General features: G+C 60.5%; 1 protein-coding gene across 1 annotated transcript in view; it reads left to right on the forward strand.

Moving 5' to 3' along the window:
- SCUBE1 (signal peptide, CUB domain and EGF like domain containing 1) overlaps positions 1-23,323 on the forward strand; it is a 130,861-nt gene that overhangs the window by 60,440 nt on the left and 47,098 nt on the right. The window contains 3 exon segments of the mRNA XM_003125983.6: positions 6,156-6,281; positions 11,103-11,219; positions 13,787-13,876. Of these exon segments, the coding sequence (XP_003126031.6) occupies positions 6,156-6,281; positions 11,103-11,219; positions 13,787-13,876 (333 nt within the window).

Consider the following 23,323-nt stretch of genomic DNA (forward strand, 5'->3'; position numbering starts at 1 on the left):
GCACCAAGGAGACACTCGGCCCGAGTTTGCAGAACGTAATTGGATTTGGATGAGTTGGATCGAATTAACTTCGACCTGGCGGGCAGCCTGGCCTGACTGGCACCAGGTCCCAGAAGACCAGGGTTTCTGGGAACGACTCTGAAATGATCTCTCACTTCCCCTCGAGGGGGGAGAGATAAACAGGGCTTCCTGCCGGACTCGGTACCGCGTGGTATCAATATGGGGCGCCAGGTGGAGGGAGTGGGCACGCCCAGCACAGGGGCAACTCTCTTGTTGCACAGTCCCCGGGCCAGACATGGTGCCAAGCAGGGGCCACAGGAGGGCCCCTCCGTTCTGCAGGCTCACAGAGGCTTGCTCCGGGCCCAGAGCTGGGCTCGGCCCTTGCTCTGGAGGAGCCTGCAGGCTGGCATCAGTGCAGACTGTGTGCCCCTGGAGCTGGTGGTACTGGGCATGGCTGCCTCAGAGGAGCTGGGGTGGGGCCGCAGCAGGATGGGGGACCTGATGTCCCTTCCGATGTGGAGCCCAGGACTCTTGGCCTGGAGCAGCAGTGCTTGGTACCACGCACCTGGCACGTTGCCCTAGGGTTCACCTTTCCCATTCAAACCTCCATACGACCACTCAGCCGCCAGCAGTCGTCCTCCCGCCAGTGCCACCTGTCAGCTCACGGCCCTCGGGATGGCTCTCTGGGAGGACAGGAAGGGGGCGCCCTCCGCTCTACACCTGAGGCTCAGGCACAGAGGAAGCCATGCCAGGCCCCAGGTGATGGAGCAGGTGCCTGTTCCCTGCCCGGACCTGTGCCTCCTCAGTCCCTTTGCCACTGTGATCTCATTTGTAAGGTGAGGAACTGGAATGGCCCATCCTGGGGTCTCCAAGCCTGTAACTCAGAGTGTCCCGGAGGGGCTGGGGCAGAGTCCCCAGGATACTGTGCTTAGTGAAGAGGCACGGGGCTACCCCACAAACGCCTGCAGGACTTCTCAGGGCCTTTGATGTGTGCCGTGAATTTCCTCCATCAGGCGTCCCGAGGTGCTGGTTTCACAGAACACATGGCAGGAAATGCCGCAATAATGCTTTCCATATTCTCTGTGCCTCCTGCCTGGGCCCCTAATTAATAGGCAGTGGGTTTAATCTACTCTGAGATAAGAACGCCTTCATCTCTCCTTCTCCTTCCTCCTTCCCTCTTCCTCTCCTCCTCCACCCTCTCCTTTTGCCCCCTTCTTCGTTGTTTTCTTTCCATTACTGTTTGCGGATCCTAACGCCGTGCCAGGCCCTGTGCCGGGGACTTGGGATACAGGAGAGAATAAAGCTCGTGTCTCCCCTGCAATGGCCCATGGCTGGCAGGAGAGAGCGACATTGCAACTGTCTGCCTTAAACACAAGGCAGAGTGAAGCAGAAGTGAGCGGAAAAGCTTGAGGACCAGCCTGCTTTCTTAGGACCCGCTCTGTGTCACACATGTTACGCAGTCACCTCACTTGAGCCTCATAGCAGTCCTCGGAGTAAAGGTTATGACAACCCATTTCCCAGGTAAGGACACGGAGGAAGGCATCTGATCAGAGGCTCAGGGTTGAGCTGGCAGGTTCTGGCCCCAGCCCTTCCGTGCGAGGCTCGGTCTTCCCCGGGGCGTCCTGATGGCCTGGGAGCTCGCCTCTCCCTCTGGTGCCTTCACGTTTGCTCCTCAGTAAGCGTTCCTGAGCATCTGCTGTGTGCAGCCAGGGCTCAGCCAGGGACACAGCAGGGACAAGACACTGTCTCATGGAGCTCCCTGGCTCGTGGAAGGGCCGGCCCTGCCACCCACCTCCAGGGTTGTGCCAGCTGGAAGAAGAGACGAGAGCCAGGAGGCACAGCCTGCGGGTCAGCTAGCGGGTGAGGAGAGCTGCTTCCAGGCCGATCCCCGAGAAAGCGGGTTTGCAGAGGCTCAGCTCAGAGCTGCCCCGAGGCATGGATCTCATGGCCCAGCCTTTAGAGGCAGCCAGAGTGACCCTGCCCAGCTGAGAGCCCGTGACCTTTCATGGAGCAGCTGCAGAAGGCGTGGGCCAGGCTTGCCCCAAGCTGCAAAGGGAGACTGGGTGCTCAGAGGACTAGCGGCCGAGGGGTCGGGGACCCCGGCTGTCGTAAAGCACAGCTCTCCAGGGACGTCGTGCCATTGGAAAAGCTAGAGAGGTGACACCTGCACAAGAGATGAGGCTTTGTGCAAACTCGATGGTTCCGCAGGTGAGCTGAGGCTCCGCTCTCACGCTCAGTGGCAGCTGGTGAAAGTCAAGGAGAGCAGAGGGTTAGGTGCTCGTCGGGAGGCTCCCCAGGGAGCTTCAGAGTCTGACTCGGACTTCAGTTTTCTTAGGCTCTGAATTCTCAGGCACTTACTAGCACCACTTACTAGATCAGCTCTGTGCCGGGTCCCTAGTGCTGTTCACCCCAGAAAACGTGTGCTGCCTGTCAGCCTTCTGGGTCCCACAGGTGAAGCGCAGTGACCCCCGGGACAGGAGAGCCACGGCTGGGAGACCAGCAGCCTGGGTCCTGGTCCTGCATGTGACCTGGGACAGTCACTCCCGGCTCAGGGTCTCTTTGCCCCCATTTGTAAGACGGATGGCAGGGATCCTCCAGCCCTGAACGTCTTTGGTCCCAGCCGGGCGGCTCATCTTCTCCTGGCTGCGGATGCCAGTGCTGCCCCAGAGTGGAGGGCAGGGGACGAGGTTCTCTGCCTGCCGCTGGGCCAGGAGCCGAATTGCCAGCACAGGGGAAGCCATACCCCGCCCCACAGCGAGGTGGTTGTGGGCTCCTTGGGAGTGGGTGCAAGGGTTATTTTCAGTGTGGCGGCGCCCCTCTCTGATGGCCACCGTCTCGGGAACAGGGTGCCTCCAGACGCACCCAGGCTGAGCAGATGCAGCCTCACGCGGGCCTGGCTGTGGGGCAGCTGTTCCCAGAGCTTGCCCTGCATCAGCCTGTTGTTCAGGGCGGTGGCCGCTCAGGTGTGAGACGCAGACCACTGTCCCAGACCCCCGTGGCGGAGGGGCAAGGCTATTCCAATTCCAGTCCCCGCACTGTGGGGACTCAGAGTGTCTCCTCCTGGGCTCGGCAGGCCCTGGACAGTGAGGTCACCGAGAAGGCTCAGAGCTCAGCCAGAGTCATGGGGAGAGCAGAGATGAGCAACCACACCACATCCGTGCTGTGCGTGAGGGGAGGCTGTGCCTCCTCCGGGAGGACGGCTTCCTGGAGGAGGCACATAGAAGCATTGGGCCCTGCAGAGCCAGCGCCTCCTGGGCGGTCACCAGCAGCTGACCGGCCACTGTAGCATCCAGTCTGTGCCAAGCCCAGCCAACAGTGACATCCTCACACCTAGCGGAAGCAAGAGTGACAAGTGCCAGGGGCTGTGGTTCTGGGCCCAGCTGCAGGGGTTCAGACAGTGTGGCCAAGATGCGGTACCCACCGCCCGTGCCCCTCAGTGAGGACTCCTCTTGGCCGCCTCTCCCCTTGTTTGGGAAGATAGAGTCTTTGCCAAAAAATGTATTAATGTTAACATGTAAAAATTTGAAATTTCTATTTTTAAGTAAATTAATAAATATGAACTTCCCCATTTAATTTCTAGTATGAATAAATGTTAATAGCCATAATACGTAAATACATAAACACAAGCTCTTGGAGCTCCAATTCAGTGGTTTGCTTTGCAAAAGCGAGAAAATCCAAATGAAGGAATAAGAGGAATAAAATCAGGAGAAGCCAGGAGTTCCCGTCATGGTGCAGCAGAAACAAATCCGACTAGGCATCATGAGGTTGTAGGTTCGATCCCTGGCCTTGCTCAGTGGGTTAAGGATCTGGCCTTGCCATGAGCCGTGGTGTAGGTCACAGACACACCTCGGATCTGGCGTTGCTGTGGCTGTGGCGTGGGCTGGCGGCTACAGCTCTGATTAGAACCTCCATATGCTGCCGGTGCGGCCCTAAAAAGACAGAAGACGACCAAAAAAAAAAAAAAAAAAAAATCAGGTGAAGCCAGAGGTCAGCGCGCTGAGCAAAACACAGGCTTCAATCATTTTGATTTTTTTGTTTTGTTCAGCTTCAAAATTGTTTTTATTTTTTTGCTTTTTAGGGCCACACCCACAGCATATGGAGGTTCCCAGGTTAGGGGTCCAATCAGCTGTAACTGCCGGCCCACGCCAGAGCCACAGCAACGCCAGATCCAAGCCGCATCTGCGACCTACACCACGGCTCACGGCAACACCGGATCCTTAACCCACTGAGCAAGGCCAGGGATCGAACCTGCGTCCTCATGGATGCTCATCAGATTCAGTCGTCTCCGAGCCTCGATAAATGTTTTCATCTTTCTTGTGGCTGACAGGGTGCTTGTGCTGATAAATATCTGTTCCTTCTCAGCTGCCCTGTGCCCCGTGCCCGGGCTTAAAGGGGACAAGGTCGGGGTGGAGCGAGTGCTCACGTGGAGCAGGAGGCCAGAGAGTCACCTGGGGAAGGAGGTCTCTGGGCCGTGTGGGCAGACAGCAGCTCTTCCTTTCATCTGCCTTTAGCCTCCTGATGGACTTGTGACCGCCGACCTCTCACTTGACCCCTGACCTCATAAATTCTGGAAACACCTCACAAATCACCAGGAAGATAAACATCAACTGGGGTCAACTAAAGGGGTTCCCAGCGGCCCCAGGCAGACAGGAAGGGGAGAGCAGGTCTCCTGGGGTGGAAGGGATGTCCCAGGAACCCGGGGCCAGGCAAAGAGGGGCCACCCGGCCCTCCTGGGACCCTGCTTCATCCTGATCACATCTGTGCCCCGAGGGGGTTTTGGTGAAATTCTTGGCACGCGCTGCTGGGCAGGGTGTGGAGGCCAGGCCCCAGGAAGCCGACTGTCCACAGATGCCCTCAAGGCCCGTGGCAGCTCAGCTTTGCACTCAGCGAGGCCACTGGGAGGGGAGGGGACAGGGGCCCGGTTCGGGTCCTTGTGGCGCCTCTCAGTGAAGACCCTGGGAGCCCAGGAAGGGAGGAGGCAGGGAAGCCGGCTGGCCTTGTGAGGGACAGGGCTTCCCCATCGGCAGGGAGGACACACGTGGACAATGAAAAAGCCCACTGCTCCAAAAAAAAAAAATAGTCTGCTGCAACTAGAGGGTGGGGGCGCTGAAGCGGGCAGTGGGGTGGCCAGCCGTGGCCCCAGGGGGCAGTATCCCATTTCCCAAGTTTCCCAGACAGAGGGAAGTCGGTCACTGACGTCCCCTTTAAGTTGAGGCCTCCCGAGAGAAAGGTGCCCGAAGTTTGCACACATGTTTGCTTTAAAACCTAGCATCAGAGAGTTCCCTGGGGGCTCATTGGATTAAGGATCTGGCCTCACCACTGTGGTGTAGGTTCAGTCCCTAATTCAGGAACTTCCACATGCCGTGGGTATGGCCAAAAAAAAAAAAAAAAGTAGCATCTGCCAACCAGCAGGACTCTGGGGTTGCGATTAGGAATGCAGCAGTGTGTGTGGTCTGGACCCGGCATAACCTCGGAGGGCAGAGGGGCCCCTGCTCAGGACACCCAGGCGTGCAGGGCTCTGCCCTGAGGCTGGGGCTTCATGGGCCCTGGGGAGCCCTGCAGTGGCCAGGTATACAGAGAGACCCATCTGGCAGCTGGGGGTGGCATGGGGGTATTCGCTCAGGGCTAAGCTGTGCCCCCGTGGCAGCGTCTGACGTTGCAGGAGCTCAGTGAGAGGGGGCTGGCGTCTCTGGGTGCAACCCTCGGAGGCCAGCCAGGGCGTGTCGTCGCCCCACCAGCACTCCTCTCTGGACTCTGCCTGAAGCGAAGGTCTCCACCTGCCTCACGGGGGCCTGTGGCTTCCCCGTACAGACTGAAAAGTGCTGGGCACCGCCGTCACTTTAAAGGCCACCGATGCTGGCTTTAGCAGGGACACTATCCACAGCCCTGACCTGAAGGGCCGTTCTGGCCCGCCCTGTAATCTAAGGCGGGTGGGGAGCGTTGCCTCCAGGAGTCCCTCCAGTCCATCTACAGCTCGTAGAGCAAGGCTGGCTTGAGACCGGGCACCCCGTCCTTTCTCCCCAGCGGGTCTCCCTCCGGACGGCCGGGTGCCTGAGGACACGGTGGGATGGGGACGTTTCCCTCGCCACCTCTTTTAAGCCTGACCTTTTCTCTCTCCCCGGCCCCCACCCCCTGTCTTATCTCTCTTTTCCCAGAGGGTATGAACTGCATGAACAAAGACCATGGCTGTGCCCACATCTGCCGGGAGACGCCCAAAGGTGGGGTAGCCTGCGACTGCAGGCCCGGCTTTGACCTTGCCCAAAACCAGAAGGACTGCACACGTAGGTAGATGGAGGCAAAGGGGCCAGACATCCCCACGCGTCTCCTGCTGTTGCTGTGGGGTGTGGGCTGGGAGTGTGTGCGGTCTGTCCAGTCTGCTGGACGTTGCTCAAGGAGGCCTCTCGGGCCCTTGGGGTGGAGAGAAGGGCAGGGCCCCTGAAGGGCCGGGGGAACCATGAGGGACCAGGGCTGTAAACCCCAGGCTTGGGGTGTCCCCACCTGGCTTAATACCACTGACCCAGCCCCAGAGCTGGGCTGGATCTCATGCAGTGTGATAACCCCGCCAGTGTCCGCTGTGACCCCTTCCCCCCCCAGCCCCAGAGACCACCCTAACCCTAACCCTAACCCTAACCCTAACCCTTTCTAGCAGGAGTCGGGGACCAAGGGTTCTCAGTGGGCCAGGGCAGCTCTGCGTAGCAGGATGGTATAGGGAAGCAAGGAGCTTGGCTCCAGGGCAGGGGGGCAGGGAGCACGGGCTGTGCTGAGCTTGTTTCCAGGATCAGAGACCAGAACTCATAGCCTCCGCCTGCAGGGCCCACTGGAAACGGTGGCAGCCTGGGAAATCTGGATCGAATGAGGCCTCTGGTCAGGGTGCCATTTCAGGACCGGCTTGGAGGTCAGCCCGCAGGACTCAAGTTTAATCCAGTCACTTCATGTGGTCACCCAGCTCCCCAGGAGGAAGGGGAGCCGGCAGACCAAGTGGGGCAGTGGCCGGACACCCTCAGCTAGTCCTCAGACGCTTCCCACGAAATGCAGCCCCCAGCGCTGCGTGGGGCCTGGGATGTGGCCTCTGCTCGCCAGGCAGCCAGGGTGCCCAGGCAGATGTGACGCTTGCCCTGGGTCTGGAAAGAGCTGCAGGCGGCTGGTGTGGGCACTGCCCATCTCTGGCCAGAGTCAAGCACTTCACACCAGGACCACTTTCTCTTGAAGAAAGATGGTTTCGAGGAGTCTGAGTCCAACTCCCAGGAGAGGGAGTGGTCCCATCCTGCCTCTGAACCAGGAGACGGAGGTGACTGGCTCTCCTAAAGCCGGCTTCTTGGGAGTTCCCGTCATGGCTCAGTGGTTAATGAACCCAACTAGTACCCATGAGCACAAGGGTTCGGTCCTTGGCCCTGCACAGTGGGTTAAGGATCTGGTGTTGCTATTAGCTGTGGTGTAGGTCGCAGACGTGGCTTGGAGCTGGCATTGCTGTGGCTGTGGTGTAAGCGGATGGCTATAGCTTGGATTGGACCCCTAGCCTGGGAACTTCCATATGCCACTGGTGCAGCCCTAAAAAGCCAAAAAAAAAACAAGAAAAAAGAAACGGCTTCTTGGAGTTCTTTAGTGATGCAGCAGGTTAGGGATACTGCATTGTCACTGCAGCAGCTTAGATCACTGCTGTCATGAGGGTTCAATCCCTGTCCCGGAAACTTCCACATGTAGCAGGTGCAGCCAAAAAAAAAGAAAGAAAATGGCCTCTTTCCATCTTCTTTCCATGGAGAAGACCGCTGGCCCTTGCGGGCCCATCATCCTTGGTCACTGTGATGCTCTAAGTTGTCCTCAGGTCTCCTTTGGGTGCCTGTCCCACCTTTCCCAACTCATGCTCTCCTCAGACGGTCCCCAAGATCTTGGGGGCACAATCCCCGTCTCATGCTCCCTCTCCCTGGCGATTCATCAGTTCCGCACAGTGAAGCCCCTTCCCTCTGCCCAGGTTTGGTCCCAGGTGTGGACCAGCCTTCCTGTTCTCCCGGTCACTCCTGTGGGGTGGCAATGATAGACACACATGCTGTCACCAAGGGCGGGACCAATCAGGGACACTGTGGACAGGGAAAGGCCCGGCTCCAGCCCTGGGACCCCAGCCAGGCCCTCCTGTCCTCGACACCAGATGGATTCCTTTAGCTGCAGAAAACCCCCGCCACCTGGCAGCCCTCAGAACAGAGGATGAATAAGCCCGGCTTTCCCAGGCCTCCCCGCTGGGTCAAGCGAGCTTCCTCAGGACACAGGCCAAGGACCAGTGTGTGTGGAGAGGACAGGCCTGTTGACAGGCTCAGCCAGGAGGAAAGCGCCCGCCCTGGCCCAGCCCCAAGCTGGGTGCTGGGGAGCGAGCTACAGGCCACGGGAAGCAGCTGGACTGGCCGACTGGCTACGGAATTCTGGGATTCCACGTGGGATGCGTTTGCTCAGAGAGCATCTCCTGAGGGACGAGGAGGGCTGAGACACCCCTACCCGACCCGGACAGAGAGGAGCTGAGGCCCTTGCTCCAGACTTTAGCTGGTGAAAGAAATGGCAGCTCCCCCACTGCTGCCCCACTCTGTGGCTGGGTTTGCAAGGGGTACGGAGAGTCTGGACCCACCCGGAGCCAAGCGTGGGAGCTGACCCACAGCCCTTCTGCAGTGGGACGTACCCCTGGCCTGCACCCCGTCAGCTTGAGTCTCTTCTGTGTAAAGTTAGCCTGAGATGTTCCCTCTAGCCCTTGAGGTCACTTGAGGCCCAGGACATTCTAGATCTGGAATTGGACTGGGGGCCGAGGCCTGGCCTAGCCAGCCTCTATGACGGAGCAGGACCACAAGGGCTCTGCCCAAATTTTCATCCCTCCAGAGCCCAGGACTCACTCAAGGGCCAGAAGTTTTCTCCATCCTTCTCTTGGTCTCCTAGAGCTGGGGGGCTCCGGTATTTGTTTCCGTGTACAAGCTAGAGGCTCTCCTGGTGCTGACAGCACCGTCCACGTGGGCTGTGAGATGCGTGCGGGCTCATGTAGAGGGAGCAAGAGGAAGTGGCGGGCCGTCTCAGGAGCGCTCAGCTGGGGGAGATCTGTCTCCCCAGTGACCCGGCCCTGCCCACCCCCCTCCCCCGAGGCGGGGCTTCCTCCCTCTGGAAGGCACTTGACCTCCAGTCCACAGTGGGACTCCGCCTGGGCGCCCCCTCACCTGAGATCCATGCCAGGCGACAGCCCCTGGCACCTTGGCTTCCCCAAGGCTCTTCCTGGGCAGAGACGTGAGAGCATCAGACTCCATGCCACCAGGCACCTGGGAGTGCTGAGCAATGCCCCCGTGGAGAAGCGGCCGGAAAGCTTGGTGTCAGAGCCCCAGTTCTGCTTCCTGAAGCAGTTCTGTGGGCCTTGAAGTGACACCCTCCAAGTTGGGGGGCCTCCTGCAGATGGTCCAAGCTCCCTGTGGGAGAAGCAGCCCACCAGAGCCTCTGGTCACTGAGGACAGTGTCTGGGACACTGAGCAGCAGCCTGCTCCTTACGTCATCCTCACCTGGCCGGGAGACCCCACGCGTCACGTTGACAAGGCCAGTGTCGCTCAGGATGGAAGCGCCAGAGCCCCCGCGCTGTCCTCTTGGTGAAAGGCGTACCTGGGAGAGGCAGTTGCACGTCTCAGTCCTGACGTGCTCAGAACCCTTCGCTGGGCAGTTGCCACCAAATGCCACACACACGCCCCTGCCGCCCTGCTCGTGGGTCAACCTGATGGCCGTTCAGACTCTGCCGATCTGGAGTTTTCCACCCTCTGATCACAGCTGGTCTGAGGGTTGTGTTTGCATACCTGATCATCACTAGGGTTTTGTCACATAAATTCAGAGTGCGCATAGAACTGGGGACAGGTGGTTAAAGTCTCCGAGAAGACACCCGGTCCTCGGCGCCCCCGGTGCACTGACTGTGTACAGAGGACAGGCACTCGGTCATCATACAGCCAGGAAAGCAGGGACAAGAAGCCTGCCGTGGAAATCTCGGCCCCCCTGTAGCAACAGTCCTCGCCCTGGAAAGAGAACGTGCTTTCTTTTCAATAAACTGGAAGCTGTCACTTTCCCTCCCCTGGGCTGGCTCCTGTTGGTTCAGCCCCCTGTACTGACCCGGGTTGCTGATGCTGTGAAACGTTTTAAGGTTCTGGGCTGAGGGCCCCCAGCTGCTCCAGGCCCCAGCTCTGCACACCACATAACAGGTTCAGATAGAAGGTTATTTGCAGAACTGTGTCGGAGGTGGCACGAATTTGCCTGTGTTGCCTGTTGGACGTGTCTTTGGTGGATGAGGGCTTCGAGTGGAAAGAGACTGAGGTGACTGCTGCACTTGGAGAGAACAGGCATCCGTGGGGACCTCCTGCCCCATGGCCCGAGTCACAGGCAAAGGGAGGAAAAGTCTGCACACACTGAGGAAACGACCGCCCCTCGGGGCAGCTGCCACCTCCCCACCACCTCGAAGAGTGTGCCTGCTGTCAAAAGGCATTGCCCCACCAAGAGAGGCACTTTAAAGTGTCTTTTGGGAGTTCTCCTCGTGGCTCAGTGGTTAATGAATCCAACTAGGAGCCATGAGGTTGCAGGTTTGATCCCTGGCCTTGCTCAGTGGGTTAAGGATCCGGCATTGCTGTGAGCTGTGGCATAGGTTGCAGATGCAGCTTGGTTCTGGCATTGCTGTGGCTCTGGCGCAGGCCAGCGGCTCCAGCTCCATTTAGACCCCTAGCCTGGGAACCTCCATATGCCGCGGGAGCAGCCCTAGAAAAGGCAAAAAGACAAAAACAGTAAAAATAAAAATAAATAAAGTGTATTTTGCAAGCTAGGAAAGACAATTGTCTAATGCACCCTTTTCTTCGACGGACGCCATCTGAATACATCGGCCTGTGCCAGCCCTGTTCAAAGCCCAGACGGCCCAGAGTCCTTTCTCTGTCCCATGCCAGTTAGCCTCTAGGGAGTGAGCAGTTCCATGGAGACCCTGGGGGGCTGACCTCAGGGACGCGTGTGCTACACACTCATTGTTTCACGCCGTCCCTCTCCTCCCCCAGTCCTGAAAACTAATGTTTTTTGTTGTCATTCTGTTTATACACACGTGTGTACCCTTTGGGCCTACCTAGTAACCTGTAACTATGGAAACGGAGGCTGCCAGCACAGCTGTGAGGACACGGACACAGGCCCTACGTGTGGCTGCCACCAGAAGTATGCCCTCCACTCAGACGGTCGGACGTGCATCGGTGAGTAGGCGCCTTTGCCCAGCACTCGCACCCTGTGCCACCCTGCCTCGCAGGGCGCGCGGGGCCCGGAGGCGGCTGCACCCCACCACGTCCTGGCTTCCAGGAAGGAAGCTCAGGAGAAGCAGGAACAGGAGCACCCCACGGTACTGAGGGGCGGGCGGGCGGGAGTCCCTGAGGGACACTTACCCAGGGCCATTCAGCCACCCAGGACCAAGCGCCTCTGCTCTGTGTCCCTGCGGGCTTTCCGAGGGTCCTCGTCCTGGGTGTGGGCCGCGGTCCCAGGTGGGCGGCGGTCCCGAGTGGGTGGCCTGCGGGGAGCGGGGGCGCACCTTTGGAGGGCAGCTCCTGCTCCTCAGCTCGGGGGTCCCTCCCCTAACGCAGAAACACAGCGGAGCCTCACCTAACCTGCCTAACAGCCCCTTCGTGGTGGTGCGAGCTGCCCACAGCGGTCTGGAAAACCAAGAGTTTTCTCAGACACCTGCTTTGAGTCTCTGTGGTCTGGGAGCCCAGGGCTGATGGCTGGGCTGAATCCTGGTGGGTCTGGGTGAATTAACTGCTTTCCACTCCCGAGCTAACGGGGCCTCCTGCCGGACCTCCTCCCGCCTCGGGTCCTCGCCCCTCGGGTCCCCCCATCCCCTCCCCGTCCAGGCCATCTCCACGGTCCCTCCTCCTCCGGGTCCTTGTTTCCAAGGGGAAGCTCGAGTACGTGTGAGTCTCTCAAGTCCTAATCGCTAGTGCGTTCACTCCCTGCTCTAAAATACAGCACATCCTTTAACTGAGAAAAAGAGGAATTTCCAAGCCAATGGCCAGAGGTCACCCTCTTCCCCGCTCAACGTCGGCAACCTTCAGAAACCCCCACCTCAGTTACCACATCCCTTTTTTAAGCCCCACTTCTTATGGACTCAGAAGATACTTCTTGAGGGATCTTCAAGGAATAGAAGAGGGGTTGTTGGCAAGCAAGCAAGGCCGAGAAGCCCAGAGTTTGCTGTCGCATTCTGTCCCCTGTGACTCTGCTGGGGCCAGTGGGGGCGGGGCACAGCGGTCCGTCCTCGTCCTGGTCCCCGTCCCGCCGGCGTCCTGGGGCTGCTGCCTGCGTGGTTCTCCCTTCCTCTGTGTGGTCTCTCCTCTCAGACAGCCGTTTTTGGTTTCATTTTATCTCATTCCTCCTGCTTCTCTGGTGATGGTCCCTGATTGCCTGTCTTGTCTGATAACTGACGTTCCTGAATTATTTCCAGAGCCAAATAAAGCCAAACCAAACCAAACAACCAAAACAAGAGAAAAAAAAAAAAAATGCAAAGCAAAACCCGGTCTCAGACCAGTGTCTCTATTGCAGCCTGATCCCATCTAGAACCTCCTGTCCCGCCTGTCCCCTGTCTCCACTGTCCTCCGGGGGCTCGCCCAGCCCCCGGCCCCTCCTGTCTCGTCTGCTGGGGTCTCCCGCGGCGGGCGCTGCGCAGCCGAGCCGCCTCTGCCGGCCCCGGAGCAGCGCCAGCAGCTGCCGGCCAGACACGCACCCAGCCTCGTCTAACACATCTCGTCTCGGTCCCCCTGGCTCATCCTTCCTGATTTTTTTCTCTTTTAGTGTCTGCTGCATGCGAAGGTCCCTGCTTGGATCTACCCTCTCACGTAACCTCCCTCACCCGCCCTTGCCCTCCCCTCTCCGTAGACATCCTTTTCCAGACCCAGCTCCTGGGCCGTTGCTCCCACCTGGCCCAGAGAAGCTTCCTTCTGCCCGTGCTCACTGCTCCTCAGGCCCCCCTGGGAGCCACCGTCTCCACACACCCCCCACCCCGAGCAAAGAAGCGCGAGCCAGCGAACCGCACGTGCTTCTCCCCCCAGAAGCATCTGGCAGCTCCCGGGGGCCGGCTCTCTCTGCACGCTCCTGAAACAGCCGGCCCCCCTTGGCAGCCCCGTTGAGCATTGAATGTCTCGCTCCAGTCCTCCATAGACAAGCAGGCAACCAGCGCTGCCCAAATCGACCCCCTGGTTTTTCTGTGTCTGTTTGGTTGGACCCACTGTTGTGTGCAGGTGTGTTTGTTCCTCCCTGTGTTTTGCTCTTCGTTTTGCATGAGTGTTTGACACCCTTTCACGCCCTTGAGACAGGGCATCTGCTGTCCAGGCGCATCCATCACCGGACCTCGCAGCCCTGTCCCCTTGTCCTGTGCCTGCCTCTCCAGCCTGAGCCGGCGTGCCTGTCATGCTCCGCGGGTGGCGCTGTCTGCCTCTCGGGCCCTCCGCGCACGGGTCCTGTCTGCCCTGACCTCAGCCTCCTGCCATGTTTGTTTGCAGATGGGCCCTGTGTCCCATCCGTGTCCTTTTGTGGTCATCCCCTTTTCTGCCCACCCCCCACCCCACCCCCTGCCCCCAGCCCTGCTGCCTCTTCGCTCTGCCCTGAACACGCCACCCTGGAGGTTCCCGGGATTAGCCCCTTGGCGAGGACGCCACGCCAGCCCGGCCCGCTGTATTGGCTTTGTGTGCGCCACGCCGCGAGGCTGACTGTCTTGGGCCGCGGGAAGTGGGCTCGCATTAACCACCGGCTCCGTGTTTGTCCCTTACTTGTGTTTTAGAAAAGGATGAGGCTGCAATTGAGCGCTCTCAGTTCAATGCCACGTCAGTAGCTGATGTGGACAAGCGGGTGAAACGGCGGCTACTCATGGGTAACACTTTTCTTCCACTTCCTTTGTTGTACTTGCATCTTTGTGCGTGTGGGTGTGCGTGCGTGCGTGTGTGCCGGCATATGTGTGTGTGTGTGTGTGTCTGTGTGCGTGCTGGCGTGTCAGGCTGGGAGTGCTGTGCTGGCAAGTAGGGTGTGAGCGTGCGTGTGTGGGAGCCGAGTGTCCGTGTGCCGTGCCCACCGTGTGGTCCTGGTCCTGAGTGCCGTGCGTGAGTGTGGGGGGCTCCGCTCCAGATGTGGACTCACTTTTTCCTTTTTAAAGTTTTGACCCTTCATCAAACACGTGTATTTCTTTGTGTGTTTGTAGCAAAGAAGCCAAGCCGGTGTCTAGTGGCCTCTGTGTGTAAGGAGATGTGTGCTGTAACCCCACCCCCCCGCCCCACGCCTCGCAGTAGTGCCCACACTTTGCCGTTAGGATTTCAGGCTCAGCAAAGCTTCGCCGAGACAGAGGCGAAGGCAGGCGTTAGGGTAGAGCAGGGATTCAGGCCGCACAGTCCTCGTCTCTCCCGCCTGGGAGAGGAGCCACGTCTGGGGGAAAAGCCACATCTAGGCCGCGGGCTCTCGGGAGCAGCCAGCCCACCCTGCTCGCTTTATAGTTGGGAGGTCCGCTGCCCAGAGAGGGGAGGCCTGGGCAGGAGCACCCAGCAGACAGGTGGAAGCAGGACCCCCTCCACCCTCCTGGCCCCAGGGCTCCCCACATCCACAGTGAGCCCAGCCCAAGCCCGCCGGGCCAGCCGTCTCGGCCCACTTTTCCATGGTCTGCACTCGGCCCCCTCTTGCCTTGTGTGTGGGGAGGTAATTCCGTGCGATGTCAGCTGCATTCTGAGTGCTGCCCCTGAGCTGGATCCAGACGCTAGGGAGGCTTGCCCAGAAATGCCTGCGGCCACCTGGGGTGGCTGGAGGCCCGCCCGTAACTGACCCGGGCAGATCAGGGGAGGAACGAGGGAAGGAGGCGAGAAGAACCGCTCTTCAGCCGAGCTCAGTCTGCAGAGCCGGAGCGTCCGTCTCCTTGATGCTTCCCTCCTCTGGCCCTCGGCCCCGCCACAGCTCTGCGGCTGCTGGCCCCAGGTGCCCCCAGCGGCCCAGGCCTCTGAGCACAGCGATAGGGCCACCTGGGATTGCCACAGCCTTCTTTGTGGCACTCCTGGTAAGTCACACCTGCCTTGGGAGCTGTGAGCCCAGGGGTGCATTTCTCATGTCTCGGAGGGGGAAGCTGGGGCTCGATGGGGTGCCTGGCTTGCCTGAAGTCCCACACTACCCTGCAGAGCTGAGCTCAGCCCAGAGGTCATGGCCATGTGGGCCATCTTAAGTGTCAGGGTCGCAGAACCATGGAGGTCGAGCCAAAGGTCACGAGAGGTCACTTAGTTCTATGGTCCTTGTAGGGACTGCCGAGGAGCCCAGGCAGCTGGGGGCAGGGAGGTCGAGGTGGCCTGTGTGCCGGGGAGGAGGCTTGAGGTCTCCGCCAGTGAAGCTCTGAGGGGCAGAGCTCTGTGAACCCCCAAGTCCACACTCGACAGGACAGGCACTCCCAGGTGGGAGCTCTGCAGGCCAGAGCAGCCTGGGGATGAACCCCCAGTTACACAGGGCCAGGCTCAGGCTAGAGGGCCACTCTCTGCGAGTTCTCTGGACAGGACTGTCTTGTTGATGGGGCATGTGGGTCAGCCCCGGCAGGGCTGGAAGTGGCCAGGGGTGGGCTTTGAGGCGCCAGCAATCAGGCATGTCCACTGCCCTGCACGATGGTGTGAGTCAGCTCTGCGGACTCTCTGCAAAGGTGGCTGCTGGTGCTCTGAGGCCCACGAGGGCCCAGCCCCTTATCGGAGAGTCGGGCACTGCTGTCCAGGGCCGGAGCTGCAGGGCAGGCCCAGGGACTGGGCCCCCAGGTGGCTTGCACCCTTCCCAGCAAGAGGATGTTGGCAGAATAGGGCTGAGACGAGATGGCATCAAGCAGGAAAGTGGCAGGTGGGTGGGTAGGTGGAGAGAAGCGCCTCTGTACTTACATTTTCTGATTAGAGGTGGTAGAGGGTGGCCCGGGCCAGCCGCCGGGGAGCAGGGTCTGGGAGTGGGGGAGGATTGAGGATGCAGGTGCCCTGCCCCCGGGAGGCGGAGCTGGGAGCAGATGGGGCCTCTGCCAGGCGCCGGAGGGGCCGGGGAAGTGGGTGATGATTGGCTGCCCTTGGGTTCCCACCTCTCTGATGGTGGAACTTCCGCCCGCCGCCACCCTATTAGAGACTGAAGAGACCTCTCCCTCCTCTGGTCTCCCTACAACACTTAACAGTGGGGCTCAAGGGCCAAGGGCCACGGCCGCACGTCTGGAACTAGGTGACGGAAGCGTCCGTGAAAGGCGCTGCCTGGAGCGCGAGTGAGCACCTCTGTCAGGAGCCCATCACCTCCCGCACCTGTCGCCTCTAGGTCGGCCCACGCGGTGCAGAGGTAGGGTCCTGCTGGACTTCCCGCCTAACTGGTAATCCCCGTGCAGCCTGGCTGCTCCCGGGCTGTCACCAGAGGCGAGGAAGGGAGGATGGGGGAGATGACCATCCCCGCTCTGCCCTGCTGGCCAGAGCACACCCCTGTGTGGAGAGAGTGGCGGGGGCGAGGTCGGCATCGTTGGCCTGTGGGGAGGAGCACAAGCGGTTTACCCCAGTGCGTCCTGGGGCTGGCGGGCTGCTCGAGCCCTCTTTGGGAGCCTGGGAGGGGATGGCGGTCGAAAAGGCAGAGGAAGAGGCTGTTCTGTGGCCCAGGCGCCGATAGAGTGAGACACAGAAATTCCTTGGAAGGCCAGACCCTGGCAGCCCTGCTCCCGAGTCTGTGCTCCTGACCGCGGCACTGCCAGCAGGGCCCCATGAGAGAACAGAGACCGGGGACTGTCGTGAGAGAGGGCAGGGGGCCACAGTGCCCCGGAATGGTCTGCCGTGAGCAGAACCCTCTGCGGTCAGGGTCCGTGGCTCCATCAGCACAGGGCATGTGTGGTGCAGTCACCTGGTGGCTGAGATGGCCTGGCAGGTGTCTTCCACCCTGAGGTGCCAGCTATCCGCTCTGTGGCTGGTGGTGGGAGGGGGTGGGGGAGGTGGCGGTTTCCAGGGCCAGTTGGTAAGGACCTTCTGCAAGTAAGTGGGTGCAGGGCGGCTCTTGCCAGCCCCCGAGGCTCCGTGAGCACATGCCCATCCTCACCGCTCCCTGTGGTGATCATAGGGTGACCCAGGGTGACCCCTCCTCCGTGTCACAGAGGGTAAGTGACCTGCTCACTGCAGGCCGCCTGCCCCAATTTCCCTTTCCCACATGGAGATGGAGAAGTTAGGTTCTAGATGCGTTTATTGGCTGTTTGACTCAGAGTATTTCAGAAACATGTGCCCAGACCGCAGAGGTCACAGGTCCCTTAGATGTTTGCAAGTCGTTTCATTCGCAGTCTCAGCTCCTAACACAGCCGAGAGCCGGCGACAGTCAGAGGACACGAAATGATGAGCCAAACCCCGGGCCCTTTACCCGCGTTGGAGCCTCTCAGTTCCCCTCTGGGAACCTGCCTGCTCTTTGTTTCCCCAGGGCCACTGTTCCCTTGTAGAACCTTGCAGAACCTGGCCACAAGGTTCTCAAGTTTGGAGACACTAACTCAAGCACCGACTGAAACCCTGCAGCAGCGCCCTGCTAATTACAGCCCTGGCTGCTGGCCTGGGCTCTCAGAGGCCCCATGGAGGGTTCTGGGCTCTGCAGACAGAGGCCTGGGGCCATTCAGGCCAGGTGGTGGCTCTGCCCCAGCCCTGGGGTCTCAGCTGCACCCAGAAAGTGCTAGTTACAGTACCCTCTCTGGCCACTGAGCACAGGCTAGGAACAGACACTGCTGTGTTTACTTTAAAGAGGCCTCAAAATAGGTACCGGTTTTAGATTCCCATTGAAATCAGTTAAAACGAGTGGGTTTGGAGGTGGGTGATAGAGTTCAGTTATCTGGCCAGCTGGCCTGTGTGAGTACCAGCTAAGTTTTCCACCAGCCCTGGCACCGCGCTTACAGCAAGACGGATGAGACCGGAGGAGTCGTGCTTGTCAACTCCCGGTCTCCTGTCGACTCCTTGCCCCCAAGTCTACCTGGGACGGATGCAGTTAAGGAGCTACCGCAGGCTTAGTGCCTTCAGACTGCACAAGCGTATTGTCCCAGGGGGTCAGAAATTTCACGTGGGGCTCACCGGGCTTCAGCCCAGGGGTCAGCGAGGGCGGGCTGCATCCTGTCCGGAAGCCCTAGGAGTGAATCCGCTTCCTCGCCTTTGCCGGCTTCCGCAGGCCGCCCCCTCCTCCCTCTGGTGGCCGCTTCCTCTGTCTTCAAAGCCGGCAGCCCTGCGTCTCTGACCCCGCCTCCCTCGCCGCCTCCCACTTCCACGTCTAAGGGTCCCTGTGACCACGTGGGGCCCACCCAGATCACCCAGGGTCCTCTCCCATGTTGAGCTCCTGAATTTAATGCGTGTGCGAAGGCTTTTTCGCCACATGGAGACACAGGAGATTTTAGGGGCTGTTTGTCTGCTGACCGCAAATGGTTCAGACTTGGGCTGGGAAGAACCTTTCAGGTCACCTGGCTGCTCCGTGAGGCAGAACCCATGCCTGCCGTTTCCCCTGGCTTAGGCCCAGGACCGCCAGTCCCCCAGCACAGGGCAGGGGCTGGCAGTGTGGGGAGCCCCGGCCCCACCCCCTCTGCAGGCTCCCCAGGCGGTCTCGGGGCACTTGGGCGCTCCCTCTGGCTGACTGTGCCACCTCGTCTGTACAGTCAGGCCACTTTGTAGTGGGCAGCGCGCACCTGGGTGCCCTCCAAGGAGGCAGCCCTGAGAGGCAGCTGAACCCACTTGACAGAGGACGTGAGGCCCTGACGAGGGCGAGGGGAGAGCCCCAGCCCAGTCCACACGATCAGTGAGCAGTAGCCCGGGCCAACTTGGAGGCCTGCAGACTCACCCCCAAGTCCAGGACCCTAAGTCAGGAGCCCAGCAGGCCTGAGGCTCGGGACACAGTGGATTGTAGACTCGGCAGGTGGACTCTTGCCTCCTGATGGCAGATGTGCAGCCAGCCTGTTTCAGCAGAGATGCCGGTGCTCAAGGCCCAGCGACAGCAGCAATAGTTGACCTTTAGCCCAGCTTCCTCTGGGCCTTGCCCTGTCCTCAGGCCCACTTCCCTCCCGGCCACTCTGAGAGTTGGCACTAAAGTCATTCCCATTTTACTGGTGAGGAAATCGAGGCACAGAAAGGTAGCTAGGAACTGCGCCCCCCACTCCCGCCCCACAGCTGGCCCTGCCCATCTCCCTGCCTCCCCGCCCCCCTGCCCCTCTGCTCCTCTGAGAAGGGAGCCAGGCTTCCCTTCCACTGAGTGGGCATGAGGCTGTCATGTATTCCCCAGCCCAGCCAGAGGACAAGGACATGAGAGGGACGGTGGGACAGGCCGTGACCTGTGTCCCTGGGCCCGGCCCCCACAGGAGGCACCAGCAAGAGGTGCTTCGGCGAGAGTTCCGGGATGGGAGAGAGGGGTGGGAGGCCACGGGGGAGAGCAGGCAGAGCGGGCGATGCTGGAAGTCACGGCTGAACCCCATGCTCATGCGGTCCCAGCCTCACATAACCACACAGCCACCGATGTCACTTCCCTCAGCACCACACTCCCCTGCAGCTTCCCGCTCCTCTCTCCACGCAGGGACCGCCCCTCTGCCACCTACCTCTTTTACAGCCGCCATCTCTAGGGCCCCTGGGTCTCCCCTAATTTCACCAGCCTGTATCCCAGGCCACCTCCTTCTACCCTAATTCCAGACCCACACATTCTGGAAGCCACTGTCCCTCAGGCCCTGCACACAGGCTGTCCCAGCTCCCTGCATCAGTGGGTCATGTCACCTGCCACTTTTCACCCAGCTACCAGGGCAAAGGCTGGTCCAAACCTTCCCTGCCACCCCCCTCCCAACTGTTCACCCCTCTTTCACCAGCACCCTGTTTTGTCACAAGGCTGAGACCCCCTAACTGGGGGCAGAGGTCAAGTTGGTGCCAGCCCTGATGACCCCTAGAGGCACAGCACAGAGCCTTGCTCAGAGCAGGAACATGGGGGAGGCTGGTTGGCTCGGAGCATGAACGAAGGCTTCCTGGAGGAGGTACCCAGGGACGAGGAGGGCCTTGCTGCTCCCTATTCACGTAGGCAGGTGTCTGGCTAGGAGAGTGAGGGCAGGACCCGGCCTGGAGGAGCCTGGCGGTGGGAGGGGGCTCAGGCAGGTCTGAGGCAGGGGACTAATGACATAGGACAGTTGCCAGGGAAGGCTCAGCTGAAGGGAGATGGTGGTGGACCGGGGGGCCCGGCAGGCGCCCTCTCCTCCAGCCATGGCCTCGCCACTCATAGGGCTGCGCTCCAGGCCCTGAGCTCGTGTTGCGGAAGGACCAGGGTGGTCAGACTTCACCCCGTCACTGCACTGACCCAAGCACACTGACCTCCGGCGCTCGCCCCTACGTCCCTCGGCTTCCCTGGAGCCTGAGGCTGGCTAGCTTTCCCCTCTCTCTGGGCCTCCCATGAAATCTGAGTCTGTGCAAAGCCTGAAAGCCATGGAGACTTCACCTCCATGTGCTTCTGAGCACCACTGTCACAGCCCCCAGAAATGAGAGTGGGGTAAGGGCAAGATCCCAGGAGTGGCCGGGTGGGCTCCCCCTCCCCAGGACTCTGAGAGTGGGTTCTGTGAGGTAGGACCTCAGGCGCCGGGGGTGGGTGGGGGGATGTCGCTGCTGCTGTGGGGGCCGTGGGGTCAGAGAGCACCGACCAGGAGACACGGGCTGCAGTCTAGCAGTCGGGTGCAGAGACCGTGAGCAGATGGGGTTTAGGAGGCCCCGCGTCCAGTGGAAAATCCACAGGGGTGAGGCCGGCCTGTGAGCGTGGCGCCAGCGGGAGGGTGACAGATGGCAGCTGGAGGCCAGAGGGCTGGAAGCGTGGGGTGGGGGGAGTATGGGATGGAGGACAGAGAGGGTGATGTGGCCGGGGTCAGCGATGACCCTGAGGGAGGTAGCACGGTCTCCCTCAGGCAGAGGTGGCCCAGCCCCGGGAGGCGAGGGGGTTAGCCAGAGCCGCATGGCTCTTCCCCCATCAAAGGGCTGGGCGTGGGAAGTCTGCCCTGCCATGTTCCCCCTGGTGGCCTCAGCCACTCTCTTCCCCTCTCTGCTGTGAAGTAGAAAAGCAGGAGTTCCCTGGTGGCCTAGCGGTTAAGGATTTGGCATTGTCATTGCTGTGGCTCTGGTTCAGCCCCTGGCCTGGGAACTTCTGTATGCCTCGGGCACAGCCAAAAAAAAAAAAAAGTAGAAAAGCAATTCCTGGTCCTGTGGCCTCAGGGACTAGGACCCACTGGATGAGTGATGCCTGGGCCTGCGCTTCATCAATCAGAGCAGCTGGTAGAAGCATCAAGGGGTGCTTCTTAGTGGTCTGCCCGGTTCTCAGGCTTTGTGTAAAATGCCACCTGATCTGTGGCAGGGCCCCTCCCAACCATCTCCGTGACTCACACCCCCAAGCCTGCACCAGGCTCCACACAGCCAGCCCCCGCCCTGCCCCGAGGCAGGCGCCAGCTTTCCATCCAGATGGGGCGAGGCTAAAACCCAGCCGCCCGCTCTGGGGACCAAGAGTGAAAGTGAGCCCCCCAGATAACAGGTGGCCCTGCTCCCCCCCACTCAGCCCCATCCCACTGGGGGCTGGGCACACCTGACCCGCACACGCGCCTTCTGGGCCTGAGCCGTCACCTAAGAGACTGTGTTCCCCTGCCCCCTCCCTGTCCACCAGCCCCTCCCTGTCCCCAGTCCCTTCCCTGTCTTGTTTTAACTCTTTGCTTCAGAATTTGGTCCACATGGGTCTGCAACCCCTTCGGGGATGTGATTGCAGTGTCCCTGGCCCACTTCATGATGTTTTTGCTGGTCAGTGTGGCCCCTTTGCCCTGCCACACTCAGGAGGGCCTGGGACGGTAATGCTGATTTTCCGCTGGAGCCCAAGGCACCTTTTCCTTCTTGGTACAACCTTGCGAGGAGCCGGAGAGATAGAAACATGAAACTGATCAAGGGCCTGGGCCCCCTGCCCCACCCACCTGGGTAGGCCCCGCCCCTCCAGCCCACCTGGCCTCCCTGGGGCTCCCTCTAGCTGGCTCCACCTGAGGGCAGGCCTGGTGGTGGCTGCAGACCAAGTGCCAGGAGCTGGCTGTTGAGCGGCGAGCAGCCAGAGGGCAGGGCTTCCTGGGTGAGATTGCCTGGTGTGTCCCAGGGAGGTTGGGGCTGCTCGGCCAGGCTGGATCCTCGTTTTAAGAACGTTTGTGCTCAGAGCAGGGACTCTTGATGGGAGTTTCACTAACAGTAATTCTTTCCAGTTTGCTGTCCTGGCCCAGGCTCAGGAGCCAGACTGGGTTCCCTGCCTGCATCACCACCCTAGAGTCACCTCATATCCCTGAGCCTCAGCTTTCTCTTTTGCAAAAAGAGGATTTACTCTCCCCTGAAGCAGCCTGGGCGAGACGCTTCGCGTGCAGCACTCGACCATGTGTGTGGCCCGTGCCTGGCGCTCAGTCACATTCCGTTCCTCCCCTTTTCTTCTTCCCCTGGCTGTTCGCATTTTATTCACGCACGGTGAGGCGGGAAGCGGGCCCTGCCTGACCTTGGTCGGGTCGGAAGGGGGCTGATGCAGTAAGAAGAGGACCTGAGAACCAGCAGGGTAAATGAGCACCCTTCAGAGGCCAGCCAGGCACCCACGACCTTTCCCTTCCAGGAGGCCCACCCAGCTCACAGGCTGGAACTCGGGGGAAGGAGAGAGAGAGGGTGGACGCAGGCTCTGCCCTGCCCCCGGCCTGGCCCCAAGAAGTCACAGGGTCGGAGGGGCAGAGGGGGAGGCACAGCGATGCAGGGCCCTGCCTCCTTCCCCCCAGGCTATCGGCCGACCTGTCCATCTCCATTCCAAGTCCCCAGGGCATCAGGCCAGCCGCAGGCATCCCCTCCTTTGAGCAGCCCCAGCGCTAGGTCCTTGTGGACCTAGATGTGTTTAATGTTCCCGCCACCTGCAAGAATGCCATTCAGCATTCCCACGAGGAAACCGAGGCTCAGAGAGGTGAGTGGCTGGCACAGCTTCCCACCAGCCTGCTCTGCCCACCAGCCCGCACCACGCTCCCTCCAGGGGCTAGGGCTGGGGACAGGCCTGCCTCCCTGCCAGGCTTGCACAGAGCCTGGAGGGTAAGTGCTCTGTTGGCAGGTGTTCTGGGGAGAAGGGCCTACACTCAACCTCCCGGGTCACACACAGCTGGAGGGCCAGCCTAGTGCCAAGGAAGGGTCACCAGCCAGGTGACCTTTCTCAGGCAGCTTCCGCCCTCCAAGCTCCTGAACCTTCTGTAGAAGGGGTGTGTGATCCTGCCTCCTGCCTCCATCCCTGCGGGGCGGCTGGGCAACCCTGCTCCTGTCCCGGCCTGGCTCTCCTCACTTTCCAA

The sequence above is a fragment of the Sus scrofa genome, chromosome 5 (genome assembly GCF_000003025.6).
Source record: "Sus scrofa isolate TJ Tabasco breed Duroc chromosome 5, Sscrofa11.1, whole genome shotgun sequence".
Taxonomy (NCBI): Eukaryota; Metazoa; Chordata; class Mammalia; order Artiodactyla; family Suidae; genus Sus; species Sus scrofa.